Genomic DNA, 23,407 nt, shown 5'->3' on the forward strand with positions numbered 1-23,407 from the left:
TCTGTCTGCCTGCCTGCCTGCCTGTCTGTCTGCCTGCCTGCCTGCCTGCCTGTCTGCCTGCCTGCCTGCCTGTCTGCCTGCCTGCCTGCCTGCCTGACTGACTGCCTGACTGCCTGCCTCTTTATATGTCTGTCTGTCTGTCTACCTGCCTGCCTGCCTGCCTGCCTACCTGTCTGTCTGTCTGCCTCTTTATATGTCTGTCTGTCTGTCTACCTGTCTGTCTGCCTCTTTATATGTCTGTCTGTCTGTCTACCTGCCTGCCTGCCTGGCTGCCTGCCTGCCTGCCTGTCTGCCAGCCTGACTCTTTATCTGTCTGTCTGTCTGTCTGTCTGTCTGTCTGCCTGCCTGCCTGCCTGCCTTTAGGCAGGATCTGCAACATTATACCAGACGTGCAAAACACCAATGGGAACAAGGACATTGTGCTGCTATTATAACACTGTTGATAGAGAATGCTGTTTACTGCTTTCCAAAATTAGACCTAATCTACACGTGACACATCATCTGTTTCAATTTGTTTTGTCCCTGTCAGTTTAATCATAGCATACTAACTGGACAACACTTAGACTTTAGACTAGAATTTGGGCTGAAAGACTCTTTTTTTCTCAATTGCAAGTTCAACTGATTCATTATGAAGTGTAACTTAAAACAATGATTTTCTTTAGCTTAGTAATGAAAATCTTTTTAAAGTAGTAAAACAGTGAGCCCCAAATTTGTGTTGTATGTATTTGTCACTGCATTCAAGTCACAGGGCTAAGCATTTAACTTTCAAACAATATACCTAATGATGTTTGAAAAATGCAGACAGTCTTTGAACAGTGCTTGCTGCTCAAGTATCTCCAGAGTACTCAAAGACTCTTCAAATCATCTGGGGGAAAAAACAATTCTATCTTTTAAATCTGCTTCTCAAATTGTGACCGGGATTTCAATTTCCCCTCCAGACATGTTTTTTAAGATATATATTAAATATTCAAATATATTTTAATAATATTCTGTGCCTAGCATGGTTTTCCTTTAAAAGAAGTTCAAATAGCTTGTTAAAATCCTGGAAAATGGCAACTACTCCTTCTACTCCAGAATCTATAAGTATGGAAATATCTTTCATTTCAAAAGCTGAACTCTTTAACACAAGATGTCTCCCACATCAATGTAAAGTCGGTTCTCAGTTTTTGTGCACTGGAGGCTTCAAGTTTCCACATCATACTTGTGTAAGTTGCGTACTGGAGCACGACTGGTTCAAAACTAGCTGTGATGTCACAAATGATGCTCACAGCTGCATGTGTTAAAACTGAGATTTAAGGTGAGCACAGAGACCCTTTCCTCCTTCAACAGGTGAATGTAAAGACAGCCTTCTAGTGTCAAACTTTGCACATTAAAAGAGACACAAGCTGCATTTATAATACAGCAATCCCCTTACAACACCGAAAACTTCCATCACACGTCGAAGTCAAAGTCTTAATGTATGATGTACATACGTATAAACAGCAAAACATACTCATAATGCATGCAATATGCTATCTTTTACTGTTATATTATGGTGTATTATTGTATTGGACTGCCAATGCTAATGTTTAATGTTTTATATAATGTTAGGTAGTGTAATGTGTAACAATGCTTTATATCTTGCATGTGAAGTAGTAATCAGTAACTATAACTGTTAAATAAATGCAAGTTAAAAAAAAGCAGTGAATTAAGTAAAAGTACCCCAAAACTGTTCTTAGGTACGTTACTTAAGTAAACATACTGAGTTAGGACTACTTTCGGGCACAGAATGAGAGCTCTGACAAATGTTAGAATTTACCTTTGACCAAGCTGACTTTTTCTGTGATAAATGACTGGAGATTATCTTGTTATGCGGGTATAAGCAGGCTCGTTGGGACTGGAAGAACTTGGCGGGAGGCTAAGGGCTTTGTTTCTCCCATGCTGGGGAACAGGATGTACAGCAAGGAGGTCATGAAACCTCAAGAGGCCTCTGATTTACACACTCTGAACCCGACTACGACCTGGGTCACGGACCTCAAATTTACACATGGGGCCCTCAGGACACAGAGGGGATGCCAAGAAGACAATCACTCCAGAGGTAACTAGAAGACATCCCTGCCCCTTTCTTTCTGCTGAGGTCTCTGCCTCTCTTTCTCACAGTCTCTTTGCCACAGCCTTTTTTTACACCCTCTCTGTCCCCCCTCCAGTCCTTCTGATTGTTGAACTTTAGTACACCCTGCCTCGTTACAGATTATCCTAGTTTCTTACTATTAATTGCAGAAGGTACGGCTGGTTTAATTAGGCTCCAGGAGGACAAGCCAAGTTTTCACAGTTCAAATGAGGAGAGCTTTAGAAATGAAAAAAAAAGGTTGAAATGAAAGATTAGGAACTTGGCGCTCTCTCTCCCTTGCTCTCTCAAAACACGCTAATTATGTTTACCTGTTCGAGAAAAGCACAGGGCTTTAATTCACTACTGTCCAGGAATTAACAGTACATCAGGATGCTCAAATAACACACAGCATCTTGAAAGAGGAACACATAGCTTTGGATATAAGCATATAAAGAGACCTTTGTATATCTGTGTGAGAGAGAGAGAGAGAGAGAGAGCAACGTACTGCGGTAGGAAAAAAATTAATAAAAGACGAAAGAGAGAAAAAGAAGAGAACTTGAAGGGTGACAAACGAATAACCAAACACAGCTTGGACAGTCTTGGTTCACTTTATGTAAGCAAAAGTGCAAAAGGGGGGACTTCATAGAGCGAAGGTCACAAAAACAAGCCAGACATTTATTTTTTGAAGGCTCCATCCCCTGCAATGCATACCACTTATAAAATATCTTTCCCCACAATTCCCTTCACAACAATGTTATAGCACAAACAGCAGGTGCACAGACAGATAGAAAAAGTGACAGGATGAAACATAGGGTCAGGTGCTTGGTTGTTGATAATAAAGCCTGTTGTGCAGGGATGGCCACACGGAGGCTGAGTTAAGAAAGAGCTGTTTTTAAGCTCTGTAGCACACTGCTTTTTGTAAACACTGTGAAAACAAAGCTTTGTGGACTCTGTCCCCTGACCTGACATGAGTAGTGGCACAGTATACTGGCTACACAGTCAGGTATTGTTCCAGAGGTTGAGATGTTTGTGGCACTGAGGGCAAACTGATACGATGAGGCATGTTTACACGAGTGCTATCAATCTTACCTTCTGACTCTCACCATGAATGTATTGCTTCAACACTTTATCAACATGTCTATCTCTGCTGCTTATTTTCTGATAATAATCATGCACCAATAGGTCAGTTTGTAGTAGAGACAGTGAGTCACTTATTAACTGTAAATTCCAGTGTAGTGTTTGCAGAACATTAATTATATGCTCAACCGGCCCCTCATGACTGCTCGTGGAATATTACATTGCTGCCACTCTCCTTGTTATTTAATGTTATTTAATCATATATTAGTCAACTTACTTCAACAGGTCCAAACCTGCATGAGGAAATGATTATGTGGGTGAAAGGTTCTGTTGTTCCAGGCTGTTTTCTTTCTCTAGTGATTTTTCAGGTTTGTTCTCTTTGCTGAAGAAAAGGTACAGGTTGTGTCAGTTTGAATACAAGCTCAAAATAAGATATAGCAGTCAGTACCATGCCAAGATCTTGAAGAATTCACCACAGAGTTGAATGTCAGCAGCATTGCATTCTGGTTTGTATTATGTCCTGGGAGAATCTGGCACACCTTAAGTGTGGAAAAGCAGCAGTAAATCCCTGAGCTGTTGACATTTCTAATGAGAGATCAGGACACCCAGCTGGGTCAATATTTCACAGGAACAAACTTTAGTGGAATTTGACAAGTTAAAATCCAGGATGAGGGAATATATTTGCCAAAATTTTACCATGAAAGTTTACTCTAACCTTATTTCTACAATGTGAAAGTTTGCTTTGACCTGTCATTGATGCTTTTGTTTAAATATGGTTGGGAAGACAAACCAGGGAAATGTGCCATTAACCCATCTGTTTTACATTTTTAATCTTGGCATAAACAGCATCCATCACATTATGTAATCAGCACAGGCATATTGTAACATTTGCTGATTTGTGTTGGTTACTTTTGACTGTTTGATATAGTGAAAACTTTTGTGCCATAATCTGTTGCTGACAGCTGTATTGTCTTTTAAGCAAAGTGTGTCTTTTGATATCGTAAACTGTGGTTTCAAATGTTTTAAGATCAGAATCAAATATTGGATAAATCACTGCTGGAATACTTATAAACATGAGTCAAAAATAAAACTCTCCATTTTTAAACAAATATCATCAGGGTCCAGAAGGCTCCAGAGTGAAATAACATAACACAAAATACACTTTTTGTTAGACTTCAATTGATGCACATGTTAAAGTAATAACTGCAATTACAGGGCCACTTCTGGTATTTACATCCTGAGACTGCTGAGTCCCACAAAATAAGTCCTGCCAGACTCCCTGTAAACAACTTGTATAACTGGTACTCAGAAATTCAGAAAAATACAAAGCTGAAACCACTCAATAACAATTAGGATTCAGGATTTGAGATTAACATGGATCAGGGCAGTCATTAGAGATTATTGGGGTTTTAATGAAGTGAATCAACAGATGGTCAGAGGTCATGGACTTACTGTAACATGATCATTCTTGAAGTGTGTGTAGGTGGATTTTAGATTAAATGTTGAATGTGTTTTATTCAAATGTTAAAGGTTGAATGAAACAATCTTGTTTCTACTCGTTTCTACAAGTCTTGTTTGTACATGTTCTTGCCTCATGCAACAGTCTATACCACAGCAACCAAACAAATGGCATCAACATTCACTGAAAGTAACATAAAGGAACAGTGATAGGAATAAAGAAAATGGAAAAAGAAAACACTTATTTGTCTATTCTTTTCTTTTTTCACTGAGTTAGATGAGAGGGTCAATTCCACTGTCATGTCTGTGCAGTAAATATGAAGCTACTGCCACCAGCCAATTAGTTTAGTTTAACATAAAGGCTGGAAACTCAGGAATCTCGTCTAGCTTTGTCCAAGGTAAATCAGCCTACCAGCACTTCTAAAGAATGCAAATAAACACACAAATAATCAACATTTGTTTCTCAAAATGTCAAACTATTCTATTATATAGCAAAATAAACCAAAGAAATAAGAGGTATGACTTAGAACTGCATCCGTACAAAAGCTTTGATGTCACACTACATGACTTCCTTAATGTTGGTGATTTCCAAACAAATGTTCTGTATATTGTTCTTAACTACAGAAATAAGTAAGTCATTTCTGTAGGAGTATCAGCACTAAAGAGTTCACAGCTGCTGTGGTACACTTATAGGTCAGGACTCCTACTGTTCTGGAAGAACACTCTGTAACTCAAGCTTTCTTTCTTTTTTATTCTCTAAACCACCAGCTGCTCCGCACTTGACAGTAAGAGGTTGCCTGCCAGTTACCACATCTTTCTCAAAACAGGCCTCATTCACATTTAGATCCTTCTTCAGTTCAAGAGTCTCCTCCAACCTCCTGCTTCCACCTCCACTCCTATTGATTAAAATTAGTGAGGCAATGAATTGGTGTCATTGTGATCAGTAACCCACACCCAGCGACCTCAAGTGCTCTTTACTCTGTAGTAAGCACAGTATGCATGCTGGAATGTCTCAAAGGAGGCCAATTAGTTCATGGGAATCAATGCTTGATAACTAGGGCAAAAACCAAAGGCCTGGTTTCTGGGATGAACAGGAAACAAAGATGTGTCCTGTGAGACTCTAGGGAGACTAAATAGCTTGTGCTGATCACGTCTAAGGATTTGGATCCAAGAAAAGTAAAATATATGTTCTGGAAAGCTCGTTTAGCACCCACAGCTGCCCCATTTCAACAGAATCCCCTGACAATGTAAATATGCATTTAAGTTATTTATAGCCACTGCATGTGTACATTTTAGTATGGGATTTAAAAAAAACTGACCTTGGTAACATGTTTTCTTTTGTATTTTGAGCAAGGCAGTATATCACTGGAGGATTCCTCATTATATACACAAGCACGTTATTACAGTTTTTTCTCAGTCGCTTTGGTACATTTCTCAGATCATCAATGTGTCACTTGTGCACATCAAAAAATCAGTTTCTCATTTCTTTAAACAAGTTGCAAATGCTTTGGTACATCCATGCAAATGATTATGTACAATTCTCTGTTCTTTCCTACATTATCAAATGCTTATGTCATGTTGATCAAAATGTATTATAATGGGTCTCTGTTGAATAGTCTCACCCCCCACAACATTTAGGCATTAGTTCATTGCATAAGTCTTTACATGCAAAATGCTTGAAGAAGTTGTCATAATATGTCAAGCATATTTCTATACATTTCCATCAGACCTTTTTTCTAAATCTGTCCTGAATTGGTAAATTGCCTCAATCATGGGCTTACAATGGCTGAGGCTGGTCAAAGGGTGCATCCAAATGTTGGACACAACTGTGTCCTCAATCATTCAGACTTTTCGTCGACAGAACAGGTATGTAATCTAACAATAGGCACTGTACTGTATACTTTCTGTAATGCAGAATACAATATTACAGTATTCCATTGGCATTTTACAATATACAGTAAGTATACTTTATATAGTGACATTATAACTAATAATAATAATATAAGACATATTACTCAATTTTGAGTTTTGCATTACTATATTTTTTCCACATAGGACTGCAAGAAAACTTCACAGGGGTGGCAGAGGGCCCCTTTTCACACCTGAACAGGAAGAGGCTATTTGCACCATGGTTGTAGAAAACAATGCCATAAGACTAAGGGAGATAAAGAGTGCCATTATAGAAGACAACAACGTCTTTGAAAAAACAAACAGTCAGCATCTCAACCATTGACAAGGTGCTGAAAAGACACCAAATATGAAGCAGTTGTATAATGTTCCATTTGAGTGAAGGAGCTGCGCTGCCAGTATGTACAGGTAAAACATGTGTGAGCATACAGTCACTGGACCTCACAGTAAACAGTACAAAATCGTATAGTGATGTACAGTACAGTAAGTGTGACCCTTTACACATTTGCTATGGCTGTAGAAAAGAAGATGCAATATGTGCTGTATACATTTGATGTAACTGTATCTTGTCCTAAATGAAAATGCATGTAATTCATAAAACTAATTTTGTGTCTTCTGGATATAGTGTGTAATGGAACTGGTGAGCACCACTGCACAACTTCATCTACATGGATGAGGCTGGCTTCAACCTTACGAAACACAGAAGGCGTGGTTGAAATATCATCGGCCAGACGGCCACAGAGCTAGATGTGCCAGGCCAACGGCGTGGGAGAATAACTATAGGTGCTGCTATCTCTCAGAATGGTGTGCTAACGCATATTCCCATTATTGGGCCATACAATACAGAGGGTCTTGTCACCTTTTTAGACACTCTCTAAAGGGAGCTCATCCCTGAACCAGAGAGGGGTCAGATTGGAGATGACTTGCCAAAGTACGGGGACAATGTCAGTTTCCTCTCACCCTACTCCCCATTCCTTAACCCCATTGAGGATTTTTTTCTCAGCATGGAGATGGAAAGTATATGATCGCCAGCCACATACACAGATGACCCTTCTGGCTGCCATGGATGCAGCGTGTGATGACGTCACAGCAGATGCCTGCAGAGGTTGGTTAAGACACTCTTAAATATTCTTTCCACACTGCATTGCAAGAGAAGATATTCGTTGTGATGTGGATGAGAATTTGTGGGCCAACATACAGGAACGCCAGGAGGTGTAGGAAGACTGTAGTGCCATTATAGAAGACAACAACGTCTTTGAAAACATCCAAACAGTCAGCATCTCAACCATTGACAGGGTGCTGAAAAGACACCAAATATGAAGCAGTTGTATAATGTTCCATTTGAGTGAAGGAGCTGCGCTGCCAGTATGTACAGGTAAAACATGTATGAGCATACAGTCACTGGACCTCACAGTAAACAGTACAACATCGTATAGTGCATGTACAGTTTTCCTTAAAGAGATTGTCCTATGTTCACATTTCTACTTCTGTTTTTTTCTTTGTGCTATGCAGTGCTGTCTTTTCCTTTCTGTATCGCAATGACATGGTCTGCCAACAAATTACAGTACAAACAGTAAATGTGTATCTTCCAGTCTCTTGCAATCAATCTCCCACATACACTAAGGTGTAACTTACAATTTACAATAATTGTCTTCCAAACTTCAGCCATAGTTTAAATCAGAACATCCCTCCAGTTATATTGACAACATGACTAAGCAATTTGACTGTCTTATCTGTACACAATGACACAAGGACTTGTCATTCTGATGGTACTGACATGTTCATTGACACAGATATTTACTTTTGAGAGATGAACTAAGGATTTTGAACAAGAGACTGGCTTTTGCCAGTAATCCATAGTGTTTTGCTATTTGTACGAATTATTTTGAGAAATGCACTTACTGTTTTGCAAATGTCGAGGATGATTCGAGAGATGTACCATAGCGGCCGAGAAAAACTGTAATATTAAGTCACACAGTCCAATTCTTTAGTATACATATACAAAACATGAACAGTAACAGTTTCGCATTTTGGGATCTACCCTTATTTACTATACACATATTAGTATTGTAATAATCTCAAATAAGATATATGTGTATATTAAATATGAAGCCACAGGTGGTTAGGTGATGGTTAGGTTTTTTAGCTAACTATAAAAGACAGGAAACAGGGGAAAACAGCTAGCCTGGCTCTGTCCAAAGGTAAAAATCCACCTACTAGCACTGATTAGATATTTTTGCAAGACTTTACCCCAGAATACTCTCTTTAGTTGCTCTTTCAAACTTTTTTTACTTTTCACTAGAGCAATAAAATAAATATTCCAATGAGAAATGGCTCTGGACTGGCCACTTACCGACCCTATAACCCCGAATGTCTGTCCATCACTGACCGACTAACCGACCAACTGACTCACTGAATGATGAAGTTACACCATTGGTTGCATGGCTGAGTGTTGAACTTCCCAAATTAGTTGATCTTCAAAAAGAATGCAAACTGTTTCCATTACGTCCTCGAGGAGCGTTTAAAGTGGAGCCCTGAACACAGCCTACTCTCAGCTGTACTCAGACTAACGTGGCAACCAACCCCTTTTTTGGAATATACATGCATGGTGTGATATATCTAGTCGTTTCTTTCTTTTTTGATCTATAAAAGGGCCGGAATATTGTCAGGAAGACAAACTAGGGCCAGACTCCGCCAGATGTAATGCTCAGTGCAGTCAGATAGGTGAAGCTGCACCACAAAACAGTCAGGAAACACTGCCAATGACTTTCAGATTAACTGTCGAACACTGGCAAGATACTGCAGTGGCATAAGTCCATCAAAATTGCTGTAGATGGAATTTGCCCATCCATGCCAATAGATTTTATTAAAAACACACTGGGCAGAGAAGGAGATAGCAGGGGAAGACTGGTTCTATGGTTTTCTAAAGAGACTCTCACTCTCAATCAGTACTACAGTATGGAGGTCACCGGCCTTGTTGGCTCTGAAGGGGGGTGTATAATCTCCAGATTTACCCATTGTATCATTTAGCGTTTTCCACAGTTTAATGTTTAAATTTTCATATTCTGATAATACATGCTTTTATTAATTAAAAGTAAAAGAGTAAAGTACTCAGTTTGCCCAACAGTAATTCAACAGTTTGCTAACCAGCTAGCATGGTTAGTAGTCTAGAAAGTTGATTGTAGGAAAACAAAAAGATAGATAGATAGATAGATAGATAGATAGATAGATAGATAGATAGATAGATAGATAGATAGATAGATAGATAGATAGATAGATACTTTATTCAACCCAAAGGAAATTAAGGACTCTACAAACTCACAAATCAACAATCACAAAACAGCTGTAATAAAAGGGTTCATACACGGAAATTGTGGAGTTGATAAAAGAAGCTAGTCAGTATTTGCCTGGACACAGACAATATAACTCAGACAAAATGGTGGATGTCAGGTAAGCTGCAGCTGCTGTGTAGGTGTGCCAGCAGGAGCTGCTACAAGCAAACGAATGTTCAACTGAGACCAACTGGAAACTGCTGCCAGTGATCGATCTTTACATCTAATTCCTGGCAAGGAACGTAGTCCCCAAAATGACTATTCCTTTCAGTAAGTCTATTTTCTGCCATCAGCTTCAACAGTGTCTCGCACAAAAAAACAGACTGTGAGGCAAGTCGGTGTTTTACATGGTGTCACATTGTGTAATTCTGGATTTCCCAGCTGGAAGTGAAGTAAGATCAAGGCAAGAAGGCAAAATGCAGTCTGTGACCTAGTTGAATGTCAGTGTGCTACTTCTTTAATTTAATTACTGCTGAGTCTGAGGATCAAGTCTAATATTGTTTGCAATCTTATGAGGTATATTTGTTTACTCTGTGGAAAAAGGGGCAGGGCCTTACCTGAAAATATTGTTAATCACTGTAGATTTCCAGAACTATAAGGAACTGAAAGCATACACTGCTGCTCAAGTCAACCGCAGTCTATATGTATTTACATTTTCCAAATTAGGATATGTGTACACTCTGTACTTTTCTGCTTCCTGCCAGCTGGGAGGCTCATTTAGCCCATGAGCAATGAGGGAACTGGGGGGAAAGCATGCAGCATCTGTGTAAGTGTACATGTAAGCCTATATGGGTTGTTCATGGGAGCTTGATCCTTATGACCAATCTGAGAAGTAAAAGTATCTCATGGCAAACAAATAACAAGCCAGTCAAGAAGAAGCAATAACACAATCTCATTCATTTGTATCATATGGCACATGCCTGTGCATGTGTGAGCTGAACAGGAGATGTTAGGAATGTAAAAGGAGATGACTGTGTGTGTGTGTGTGTGTGTGTGTGTGTGTGTGTGTGTGTGTGTGTGTGTGTGTGTGTGTGTGTGTGTGTTCATCTAAGCATGCAAGAAAGACACATGCATGAATCAAGTGTGTATATGTTTTGAATAAAGTGTATGCAGTCAGCTGCACAACCAGGGCACTGCAGCATATGGATAGTAATTATGCATTCATCTTACATAACTTTTTAAGTTTTTTACTTTGGAGAGCAAAAACTGCAATGTTTCTACAGCTCATGCAACCTTGAAGGGATGTTCAAAAGGGTAATCACAAGCAGATATGGGTGTAACTGCCTGTAAAAAAATTAAGCCTTTTTAGAGAAATAGCAAATCGACAGAGACATTTCTGCAGATTGCAAAATGGGGACCCTTTCAATTCAAGGACAACATGTCAGATTGCTTACAGGAAATCTGTCATATCCTCTTAGCTTGTTCTCCCTGCCCAGGCCTGCAGAGCTGTTCACACTGAACCAAACCAGAGGTGAAACAAATCATACCTCATCTCCCAGGATTGCTGGAGGCTAAAACATTTATTTATGTATTTTTTTATTTAAAAAAAACCCAACCCTGCAGGTCTTCGTTTGCTTCAGTCGTATGTCTCATTCAGTTTGCCGTTCTAGGGGTAATAGAACATTCACCATAGGGGCCCAGCTGGATAAATGAGCAGGGGTCAAAGCTGGACAAATATGAATGCTATGCTCCTGCTTTGCACCACTGGGAGGCAGTAGTGTGCATTATCAGGCTGTGTGCTGTTCTCACAGAATGAGTATAGGCTTTTCATAAAAGACATTTCAGATGTCATGAGTGTACATTTTGAAGTAAATGATGGCTTAAGTCCATTAATTGCTTTTCTTTCAGGGTTCACATTATATTTGTAATGCTAAACATCTCTGTACATTCTTAGATCTGTTAAGACATGTATATTCTGAGATAGGACAAAAGTGAAATAGTCTTATACAGACATGGTTAACCTGCAGGTGTTTTCATCTAATCTACCTGTTAATTAGATCTCCACCCTGCACTGTGTGGGTGTGTACAGACTGCCCTTGATGAACAACTCCCTCACTCTCCTGTTAGTTTTGTTTATCATTCTAATTGGTGCATGGGGTTTGTTGACCTCATGTGATTCCCAGCATTGCTAGTCAAATGTCAACCTCTGCAGAGGTCTAATCAGACACAAAAAAAAAAAAACACAAGTGAGTGTTCATTTAAAATGTGAAATACATTCTGCAATGAGGCCGTCACTTTCTGAGTTAATCAGTTAATCAATTACATGTTATAACAGGAAAAGCACAGGTGTAACTAATATCGCTAGTTACAGCTGCATTTGATTGAGGTACCATTTCCACAGAGCTGGTATTGTCATTGCTGACTCACTGACATTACGGACTGGGACACTCATTCCCAGTCATTAATGTTGTCAGTTACACCTGTGACTTTAAAAATTACACTAACATGCTGTTAACACCTGCCCACACACCCAACACACAAAAAACACCCATAAATTATAATTATGACACACCTACCAAGCAGCACCCTTTCTGGGAAGACACACTTCTCTGCTGCTCTTAATTACCACTCCAATCCATCCTGAGTGACTTTTCTGCTCAACCAAATGACAGTCATGAATTCCTTTCACTAATATTGAAACCTCAGTGGCTATGTAATCACATAACTCATGATATCAGAAATGAGGAACATATGGACAGATTGCATTCATTTGGGAAGCCAGTTGAGGTAACACATCCCATGGCATGGTTTCCAGTGTGTGTGTGTGTGAAATTGACTGTGTTATCTGACGATGGCAGGTGGGCAGGTTGTAATTATTAAATCTATCTTTTATATGCATGTGCTGAGAGACCTTATAGGTCTTATATAAAAAGAATGCAGTGAACATGTATGATGAAAAATCATGTTTCTGTTCCTCCTTGTTTGTCCCTGCCTTTAGTTGTCAGTTTTCCTCTTCCAAATTGGTCAAAATCCCTGTTCAACATTATCCACTATATTCAAAAAACATTGCATTGTGGATTCCTGGCAAACAGAAGTGGAAAAAAATCATGTAAAATATTCCCAAATGGAAAAGATCACAGATCACCCTCTATCCATGGGAACCAGAGGTTTACTGTCTAATAGGCTCCAGCACCTGCTTTTTTCTCTTTCCTCCCTCTTTCCATCCTCTTGTACATGACTTCGTCTGGGGGCTGCACTGGGATTTACAGATGTGTTTGGAATCTGGGTAAAAGGTCAGCATGCCGGCTAAAATGGGAGCGGCCATCTTGGGAAATTAAATAAGCAGCTGTGGTGAGGTGTAGATCCAGCGGTGATCAGTAACATGCAACCGCCCGGCAGGATGCAGAAGACATGAATTCCAACAACCCTTGTACGTTATCACAGACATTGTATAAATAATAAGTATGTTTATTTCATCCACTTGTTTAGTCTGTCCTAAAGTAAATATTATACTGTCTGCAGATGGACTAGTACATAAGACCTTCTTGGTTGAGCTGATCTCATTCATCTCCTCACCAAGATGGAATCCAGAGGCGGAAAGTAACTAATTATATTTAGTCAATACTTAATTAAATAGAATGCTGAGATCCTTTTTTTTTTTTTAACAAGGATTTCCATTTAATGCGTCTTTACACTTTTACTACACTACATTTTGGGAAAGTAATAATGTACTTCAATGTATCTATTGCAATTATCATTTTTGGACCTACTTCACTATTCTGCACAATGAGTACCAAACTTTTACTTTTAATGACATTTTGTGATAATACCTCTGTAGTTTTACTTGTTATGGAGTATGTTTTCACTGTTATATTGCTACTTTTTTTCTTAAATAAAAGATCAGAATACCTCTTCCACCACTGGCACAAAGGTGAAACACATGGCAATATCACGTTGGATTATTATGCAAGTCTGTAAGAGTTATGACAGAAACAACCATGACTCATCCTATCATTACAATGTAGTGACCTTATCAAGAAAAACTGGAATTCTCACAGACAGTTTGTATCATGTACACTTCAACCTGCAGTACAATTATCTGCAGAAAAATGACTCTGTATGCCGGAGATGATGCAGACATCACCAAAAATGAAGGCGTGCAATTCCTCTTTCACACCTTTACTGTGAACCACACTCACATCCCTGCTAAGTTCTTCAATGTCCCACAAGAATGCAACAAGGCATGTACATTCTTTGCATGTAAGATCATGACGATTGTGTACCAGACATTTATCAAGTTCAACTTCTGTAATTGTTGGCTGATGCAGGTCTCTGTTTGGCGTCATCCATTCAATGATAATCCTGCAGTAGCTGAAAGGATATGAATTATTATCACTGGTGATACAGTAGCCTGCCAGTTAAAAAATAAATAGCAAATCTGTCTGCTTCAACCTCAATGCTTCCTTTAGGAGGAAAAGAAGAAAACCCTATTTTTAACTGGAACAGAGCAGTCATTGGTCTTCCCAGTGGAAAGCCCTTCCTGCCAAGGCTTTAATGAATATAATGCATGTTTGTTACATTCCAGACGCACAAGCGAGGGCCCTGTAATTCCTTTGCACTGAGTTTCCCCTCTCAGCACTGTCATCAGTCTCCCAGTTACCTTTCACCTACTTAGTCTGGGCTGCAGACAGGAGAGGGTTAAACCAGCTCCTTCTTTGTGGTCTGGCCACGCATCACGTATGGCCCGCGAGCTCCCTGACGGAGGTTGTTAAAAACCCCTTCAGCCGGTAATGTGGGCATTCTCTGTGTTGTGAACTTTCCCCTAATTCTCACAGTCGGCCAGCCTCCCAGTAGCAGGTCTTTGCCGAGGATCACCTCAGGCCAAACTGCATGCATTTTCCTGACATGCTCGACGGTGTCACCGACTTCATTCATTCCTCACAATTTCACAGGAAAAATGATTAAGATATCCTGCTTGCACAATTGCTATTTCTTGCTGCTTTGAGGCATTTTTTGTAATTCTGAGCCAATATCTGTATGAGTTAATTTCATACATTCATTCTCACTTTATTTTTGTGTGTTTTTTAGTAGTCGTTGATCACCTAGTATTCTGTTTCCATGATCATAAAATTTAAATTACTGCTTTTATCATACCCCTGAAACTAAAACTCATGCTCTAAATAATCTAAGAAAGGTATATTTATTTATTTATAGAAAATACACTTATAGCAAGATCGACAGTGCTGAATTTACTCATAGAGGACTCACTGCAATGACTGTGAATTAATGACATGAAGAAGAGGCTCACATTTTCTCCTCAGATGGTGTGTTCAGTCCACTCTGTAAAAGTCTGGGCTTCATCTTTCATGGGCATCCGTGTGGGTGGTCCACTTATGACCCATAATGGCATTTGATGCTTTCTCTTTCCTAATACAGCTGATTATATTTGCTTTTACGCTTCGGTTGAAATCAGACCGATTACCACTAAATGATGTTAGCTAATATTTTAAAATCCCTCTTCAACAGCGGCTGCACAGTACAGGTTGTTTTCTTAACATCTTATTGTGATATTGAATGACCTCCTCAAACACATTTCCACATTCTGTTTCATGAGCTCTAAACGGGCTTCTGATATCATTATTAACTTATCTCAGGATGTTTCTCTGCTGTTGAAGGGATTAGCTCATCTATTCAGAATGATGATATGGATCATAAGTATCGTTTAACATTAAATTCCAATTTGCACTTGTAAAAGTTTGACATTTCCAGTATTTCAATGCAGGGCATATCAAATGTTTAGCTCCATCCTGTAGATAATGTAGTCCCTGTCTCCCACTGTGCAGAGATGAAAGCCCATCTTTTTGTTATATCATTTCCCTCCTCCGCCTCTGACATGAATAGTTAACAGAGAAAGAGGTGGAGGAGGGACAGAAACCTGAGAGTAACTGCACCCCTCCCTCTACTCGGCTGGCCAATGGCAGGCAGCTTTCAGCTCAGAGTTGAGGGCTGTTAAACTATATAACACTTGTGCTGTAGGCTGTTCTGCCAGGAGCCTGAGCTCTTAAATCCAACTCAAGAAGACAGGACAGGACGTTTCTGCAACAAGACAACACACCATTTAAAGCAAGATTTCAACAGTTAAGCAAGTCTGCAGCAATGAAGACTACACTGGCAACTCTGACTCTGTGCCTGGTGGCGCTAATGGCTACAGGTTTCCCATTCGAGAGGAAAGGGGGATCAACCTCTGGCGGTGCTACCAAGGAAAAGCGTGTACAGTATGCAGCATGGGATGATGTAAATGTCATTGCCCATGGCCTGCTGCAACTGGGCCAAGGGCTGAAGGAGCATGTGGACAAAACCAAAGTCCAGATGAGGGACATTTCCACCAAGCTGAAGGTGTTCAATCGCACAGTGACCGAGCTGGGGAAGGAAAGCCAGAGGCTGCGAGTGGAGGGGGAGACCCTGAAGGCTCGAGCCCAGGGACTGGAGGACAGAGAGGGGCAGGTGCTGAATGTCACAGCCGAGCTGAGAGAGAAGGCAGACGAGATGCAGCAGGAGAGAAAGGTGATGGGTGACAGGATGAGTCGGCTGGAGGAGAAGGTGGACAGCATGCTGCAGGGAGACGCGGCACTGCCTGACTTGAATACTGGCAACAGTGCCGCCAAGAACAACAGTGATGCTCGCAGTGTCCAGGTAAGAATGAGAAGAGTGTCTATATTTGGGTTTTGCTGATAATTTGTTTGGGATGGTAGAAGCAAGTTAGGATAAGAGGAGTGATACTGGAGAGTGAATTAGCTGGAGAGGATAATGGAAGTCATTCATTGTCCAAAGGGGTTTTCCACTGTATGCAAAACATAAAATCTACACTTGTTTAATCAAAATACAATTAAATACAACCAATCCAAATTTCAAAATGTTGTTGCATGGCAGCATACAGTTTAAAGGACTCTTTGTTAGTGAATGTACAGTATATATGGACAGTTGGGTTTTATGATCAGGTTTTTCTGTGAGCTCAAAAGCACTAAATCAAGAAGCAGTGGGTGGTGGATGTGAGTGGGGGGGGGGTTGGTTAACAAGCATCCATGGCTCAGAGGAAGAGCGTGCAATACGTGCAGAGAAACACTACAGGCCGAAAGACAAAGGGGGCTGAATGTATCAGCTGCAGGAATGTGTGGGTCTTTTTTTACAGCTGTCAAACTTTACAACCTGGAAAGTGTTGGGCCATATGACATAGTTGAAGGAGGCTTACAAGAGCACTTATTTTTTTCTTTTTCCCTCCCTTTTCGTTGCTGTCCATTTACAAAGCATTATGTGAACCTGAAAGGCTTTATAGTGGGATGGAAAATCCCGCGCTAAGGGGGAGTTATGTAACCATTCCACAGCCGGCTGGAAATGAGAACTGTTAGTCATTGAGGGGTGGAAATGTGTCTGGGTCTATTGTTCCCGACTTTTTAATGAAAACCAGCAGGTGGCCTGTTTGTTGTGTTCATTCTGATGCTTCTTAAGCGCTGTCCTCTTAAGTGAGCATACTTTCCGCACAGGCACGGCGTGGAATAAAACTGATAAACGCTAAATGTGTGGTACCCTTGTGTTGTGTCTTCTCTCAGCTGATGCTGGAAGCTCAGAACAAACGCATTGATGATCTGATGGAGCGGATGAGGCTGCAGCAGGAGAAGCTCGACAAGCAGAATGTGCGCATCAGAACCCTGCAGAGTCAGGTGAGGAAGCACTGCAATTACGCAGTTTTGTAATCACACACTTTGCATTTTCTCGTGGTAGTAATTGTACGTTTAGTTTCTTTTTTAAAAAGCAATCTCATCTTTTATTCGAAACATTTTCCAGATCCAGCAGTCAAAACAGAGAGCATCCCCGCGGAGCAGCACCGTTGACAGCTCCGTGCAGAGTGGCGTCGCAGAGCAGCGCGACTCACCAGTTGGTAAGTAGCCTAAAGCTAGAAAGCGTCCAAAATCCCCTTTGACAGCGTCTTAAGCCGACTGGACACATTCAGACGCCAAGTTTGGCGGGCCATCTGTTTAGCAAGGTCATTAAGAAGCTTAAATCACCAGCAATTAAAATCAAGGAATCTAATCAATTTAGGACACGCTTCTCTGCTCAGTGTGACTCCAGAAACATCAACTGGTGGACTTCAGACTAATGTCATGCATCTTAATGACATTATTCTAACTGATTACATTAGCACTATTACATGAGTAAAGTTATTATGTTTATTTATATATGTTTATTTTTAAAATACATAAATTAGACCTCGTGCTTTCAAGCCCATAAACTATGAAATATATCATTCAGTGTTATTTCATTCAGCACAGGAGACTCATCCATTGGGACAAATACAAGAGAAAAGGGGAAATTAACATTGTCAGTTGAGTTACTGCCCCTCATACTGTGGCTTACAGTAATTGTAACTGTCAGTAAATGATGCCCTTAGTCTGCAATCATGCCAGGCAGCTGCTGTTCCCATCTGAACTGAATCATGACTGGACCAGCAGCTATAATGCCTGCTTTCATCTAGGCTGGATACAGACCCACACTTTCAGCTTTCTTAGCCGACTACATTTTAGTCTGACTTTAGTAGCGTTCAGGGTTAGGGTTATCAATATACATATTAACCAAACATAGGCTGTTTTTAGAAAATGTATAAGCAAGTTAGATAGTTAAATATGAAATCTGGGATAAATTGTAACAAATTGGAGCTCCCATCTTATTTCTGATGGCCATAGATGAGAAGTAGGTGAAAGGTGAACATGGCTGAGGCAATAGTTGAGTTCAGTCAGCCAGTACAAATCACAATAACACTTCACAGCTCTGACATCAGCAGGATTTAAGGAACAAGGGAAAAAAATGAAACAAGTTTCTCTGGCAAGGTTTCAACTGGGAGAAAGTTCGCTGGTTTCTGAGAGCGTTCAGTCAGGGTCACACAACAGGATTACTCACACAGATCATTTCTGAGGCGGTGGTGGTGGTGGTGATGGAGGGGGAACCTAGAAAGGAGAGGGGAGGCTTTGTACAAATCCAGCAAGCAATGTTGCTCAGATTACTGTCCTTGTGCCAAAAAAAAAAAAAAAAAAAACGAAGGGAAAATGAGGAGGAAAAAAGGAAGAGGCTGTCTAAATTTATCTGTGAACTTTGTACAGATATCCTCCACTGTTTTGAAGACGTTCGTCTCCTCCCTTGTTTTTTGTAAGACGTCCCACCTTTGGTGTACAACAAACATTTGTACATCCCTCAAGAATGAGCAACCTTTCCCCTAGATCTGTCAAGGAGTCAGACATCCTCCTCCTCCTCCTCCTCCTCAGTCATCCTCTCCTCTCCTCCCCCATCACTTCACACAAACACCCCACCTCCATCTCCTTCTTCTCTCCCATTGTAATGAATAAGAAGTGTGCCAAAGTTCAGGAGAACCCCTGAACCTGAGACAGCCACAAATGGCCACCAAGAGTTCATGCCTCTAGAGTAAAGGTCATTTCACACTAATGAGGTTTTGTGGTTCTGTGGTTACCTGGCATGCGTCCAGTCAAACAATGAGAAGGACAATAGCCCCAAAAACGCAAATATTTGTAATTTTTTATCATTTTTTGTTGTGTTAAAGATGCTAAATTGTCTCACGTGATGATGTCATCCTTTAAAAAAAAAGAAAAGAAGGGGTTTTATTAGTCTCGTGCCTCTTGAAGCACATGACAGCTCCATTTGTCTCCTGCTTTGTGTTGCTGCCTTCTCCAATGTCCCTTTACAGCAGCAACAGCCCCTAACCCCCTCACCACCCTTTGATCATGCACCATGCATGCACCAGCCATGCACGCCTACGTCACTAACTGGCTGCTTTGCACGTGAGGGAGGTGTGACAAGCCATAGTGGTGGTGGGGGGGTGGGGTGGGGTTAGGGACTTGGAAGAGGCAAGGGGGAGAAAGGGGGTTGAGGATTGTAAGGGTAGTAGTGTGTAAGTCAATACCCTGGAAGGCCAGGCGGCAGTAAAGAGGCAAGTCTGCTTGGGAACTGGGAGAAGGGTTATATTTATAACTGGGAAGGAAGCTCTCCCTTGTTAGGGCTAGGTTACACATGTATATCTCCAGACTTACTGATAAGCACACTTATAAAGATAGTCTTATTTGCAAACACTGTGCTCTCACTGCGCGGAGAAAGCTGCCACTGAGAGGTTCCCTAACTGCGAGCGACCTACTAAAACTAGATAGAGTAGAGAAAAGTTCAGAATCAAAAATGCATCTTTAAAATAAATAAATTGGCTCAAAACAAGAAAAAAATATTTTAAAAAGAGACAAAACAAGGGTTAAACTTCTAACTGTGATTCCTACAAAACAGGTACACTTGGAATACCCCAGCAAGCTTTCACTCATTTTAAGAAAAAAAACAGTGTAAAGTTCGCGGGTGGGGGTTGGGGGGGGGGGGGGGGGGGGGCGGGGGGTTAAAGATAAAAAGAAAAACACATCAGTTAAATGTGTCATGTATAAATAGCATGGCCAGCAGTGCGGTGGGAAAGTGATAGTGCTGTTTGGACTGTGGGGCCTTGCAGTGATACGGAGCAGTTTGTCTCAATATTGTTGTGTTTTTTTTTTTTGTTCTTCTAGAAATTGCATCAGACTGTCATGAGCTGTTCCTGAGAGGAGAGACCACCAGCGGGGTCTATACCATCCAGCCAATAAATGCAGAGCCATTTAAAGTCTTCTGTGAGATGACAGCAGGTACGCAGAGTAAATATTTTTCTCTAGCCAACAATTGCTAACTACTCAGACAATGACTTACCAACGTCTCTAAACTGTACAAGAAGCTGTTGTTTTTGCTTTTTCTGATCAACTCTTTTTCTCTCTTGCTGTCCAGATGGTGGATGGACAGTGATCCAAAAGCGTCAGGACGGCTCAGTAGACTTTGACCAGCTGTGGCAGGCCTACGAGAAAGGCTTTGGCAACCTGAATGGTAAGTGCTCTTTTGACTTTAATGTCAATCTCGCTAACTCGAGCGCTGTACCAGACAGGTGTTAGCATGTCAGATTAGTGATTAGTTCACACAGCTTTACTGTGTTTATAACTACTCCATCAGTGAGTAAGAGCTGGCCTCCAAAAGCATCTTATCACTGATAAGCTTGAAATGGATTTACCTGCTTTGATTGATTTCAGTGATTAAAATTCAGTTTGAGGATAAGTGGATATTTTTCTCACAGTTTCTTTTCCTCTTCTTATCTTCTCCAGGAGAGTTCTGGTTGGGTCTAGAAAAGATCCATTCTATCGCCAAAGCTGGAGACTACAACCTCAAAATCAAGCTCTCGGACTGGGGTGATGACTTAACATCTGTCCGCCTCCCCTTCAAACTGGGTGGACAGGAAACCAAGTATTCACTTCAGATTCAGGAGGCTGGCACTTTCAGCACTCTGGAGAGTTCCCTGGGGACTGATGCCACCTCTGGCTTACCTTTCTCCACCCGCGACCAGGATAATGACCAGAAGAATGACACCAACTGCGCCAAGCACCTCTCTGGTAAGTGGCTCTAGTGTCAGTTCTCCAGAGACAGACTTGTTATAAAGCTCAAGCATGGACTGTTAAAAAATCAGCATCTAACCTGGTATTAACTTGTGTCCTTGCAGGTGGCTGGTGGTTTAGTAACTGTGGTCGCTCCAACCTAAATGGAAGATACTTCCAGAGCCCTCCTCCCAAGCAGCGGCACCAGAGGAAGCAGGGTATCTTCTGGAAGACCTGGAGGGGCCGCTACTACCCCTTGAAGTCCAGCGTGATGATGATTGCTCCTGCTGCAGTTGAGAACAAGTCATAAAGAATAAAGACCGACAGAATGAAACAGTTAAGACAAAGAGAGGGAGAGAAAAAAGTAGATGTTGGACTATTCTTTCTTTTCTTGGTGCTTGGTTGATGAGGTAGTGGTTTCCATTTCCCTGGTTTTCTCCCTGTGAAGAAGACTTCATCCCACAGCCAAAGCCTAAAGGCTCAAAAAATAGAAGCACAAAGAACTCACATCAAATGAGTTCCATGTTTCCACTGCTCTGTTCTCTGAGAGACGAGCAGTTTCCTTCCCTGCACGTAGAGCCACAGATGGAAGAAGAGACAAAAAATAAAACGTGCAGTGGAAATTTCTTTACATGCTGTACCATTAAAGTAATTTCCTTCTGTTGGCGTGAAGCAGGGGGCCCACGGCCAGGACAACCTCACAGAGCAAGTCCTGGCCCGTCCGCTGTGCTGTAAGCCACAAAGAATTCACAGCAAGTCAAGACTCATCACCAGACATGTGGTGTCATCTGTGTATGTGAGCTATTGTTGAGTTTGAATGTGGTTTTGTAGCAAGTAAACAGCACAGTCAGCGCAAAAACTGCTCATTTGGTAAAAGATGCATGTAGGAGTAAAGCTTAGGCCAATTAAGCGAGCCTTTTAAAATCAATGGTGCGGACCAAATGGTGACTTAATTAAAACAAAGAGTCATTTTCCACATGAACATGATGAGATTAGTGTTCAAAAGCATTATGTAAATTTATAAATCACTGTAAACTAGGATTACGATGCACAAACTGTGTTGAGACTGAAAGCAGTTCTTTCTCAGAACTTTGTCGGGCACTGAAAACCATTCCAGCCTTTGTACAATATATTTCCTGCCTGAAATTTAAAACATATACTTCACTGATTTTAATTTTTATGTGGAGATTTGAATGATTTTAAGTCATATTGACTTATTTTAAGATGAGAGACATCAGGTTGTATATAGTGTATGAAGGAATGTCATGTGTCTTTACAGAAACATAACTGTTACCCATTTGTTGTGGCGTTATCTTTGTCCTTGTGACTTGAGAGTTTTTTATTGTAGATGTTCCCTTTTCTTATTTAAATGCTGTAAAGAATCAATATATATATATATATTTCTGGTGCTGTCTGTTTGTAATTTATATTGTGTATGTTGTGTTTTACCAGATGTCCAGTGAAATTGTTTTTTAAGAGAAAATAACCATGTTTTGGCCATAAGGAGCCAATAAAATTGATTTAAACTAATATGTCCTACTGTCTGTATATCATTGCCATTTAAAAAGTGCACGTTTGACACAAATACAGCTTAACATACACTAACATACATAATCAACTGAAAATAAGATGAATTCACAAACATTAAAAAAAAATCACGTAATATTATGAAATATATGACCACAACCGAAGTCAAGATAAGTGGATATGAAAGCTGATTTTAGTATATATTTTATTATCAAATGCAAGTTAATTCACTTGAATGGAATATTTCCTTCTTTCATTCCTTTGTTTTTGATTAGTGGAAGAAAAATATTAATTTAGTTCAATTTATGGTTTAACTGAGAGGACATTTCTAATCGTTAATTGCACATATATTGTTCTTTTTCATGTCAAACAATTAAGGTTTCTCTTTGATTTCATTTATTCCGTCCTTTCAAAATTCAGTGACTAATAGAAGAATTTTTAGATTTGTAAAATAAACCACTGATTTGAAGTGAGCACCACACTAATCTAACCTGCATGGATGATTTTTTTGTAAACCAACTATAGGTCCAAACACATGAACAGAGTTTAAACAATTTCATTAGGCCACAAACTGTACACGTGGCAGAACT

The 23,407-nt window shown here is 40.4% G+C and overlaps 1 protein-coding gene across 1 annotated transcript; it reads left to right on the forward strand.

Annotated features, from left to right (window-relative positions):
* The first annotated feature begins 15,898 nt into the window (after positions 1–15,898).
* Positions 15,899–22,820, forward strand: angptl4 (angiopoietin-like 4). Its single transcript, XM_053329727.1, has 7 exons — positions 15,899–16,497; positions 17,412–17,522; positions 17,647–17,740; positions 20,406–20,519; positions 20,656–20,751; positions 21,024–21,308; positions 21,416–22,820. The coding sequence occupies exons 1-7, from the start codon at positions 15,961–15,963 to the stop codon at positions 21,598–21,600; spliced, it is 1,422 nt and encodes a 473-aa protein (XP_053185702.1). The 5' UTR covers positions 15,899–15,960; the 3' UTR covers positions 21,601–22,820.
* The last annotated feature ends 587 nt before the right edge of the window (positions 22,821–23,407 follow it).

Source organism: Scomber japonicus, chromosome 12 (genome assembly GCF_027409825.1).
Source record: "Scomber japonicus isolate fScoJap1 chromosome 12, fScoJap1.pri, whole genome shotgun sequence".
Lineage (NCBI taxonomy): Eukaryota > Metazoa > Chordata > Actinopteri > Scombriformes > Scombridae > Scomber > Scomber japonicus.

Bases quoted from the DNA above. Each gene is read 5' to 3' on its own strand.
- angptl4 (XM_053329727.1), top strand. From the start codon at position 15,961: ATGAAGACTACACTGGCAACTCTGACTCTGTGCCTGGTGGCGCTAATG. The intron at 17,523-17,646 runs GTGAGGAAGCAC...AACATTTTCCAG, and splicing joins TCAGAACCCTGCAGAGTCAG to ATCCAGCAGTCAAAACAGAG. The intron at 20,520-20,655 runs GTACGCAGAGTA...CTTGCTGTCCAG, and splicing joins CTTCTGTGAGATGACAGCAG to ATGGTGGATGGACAGTGATC.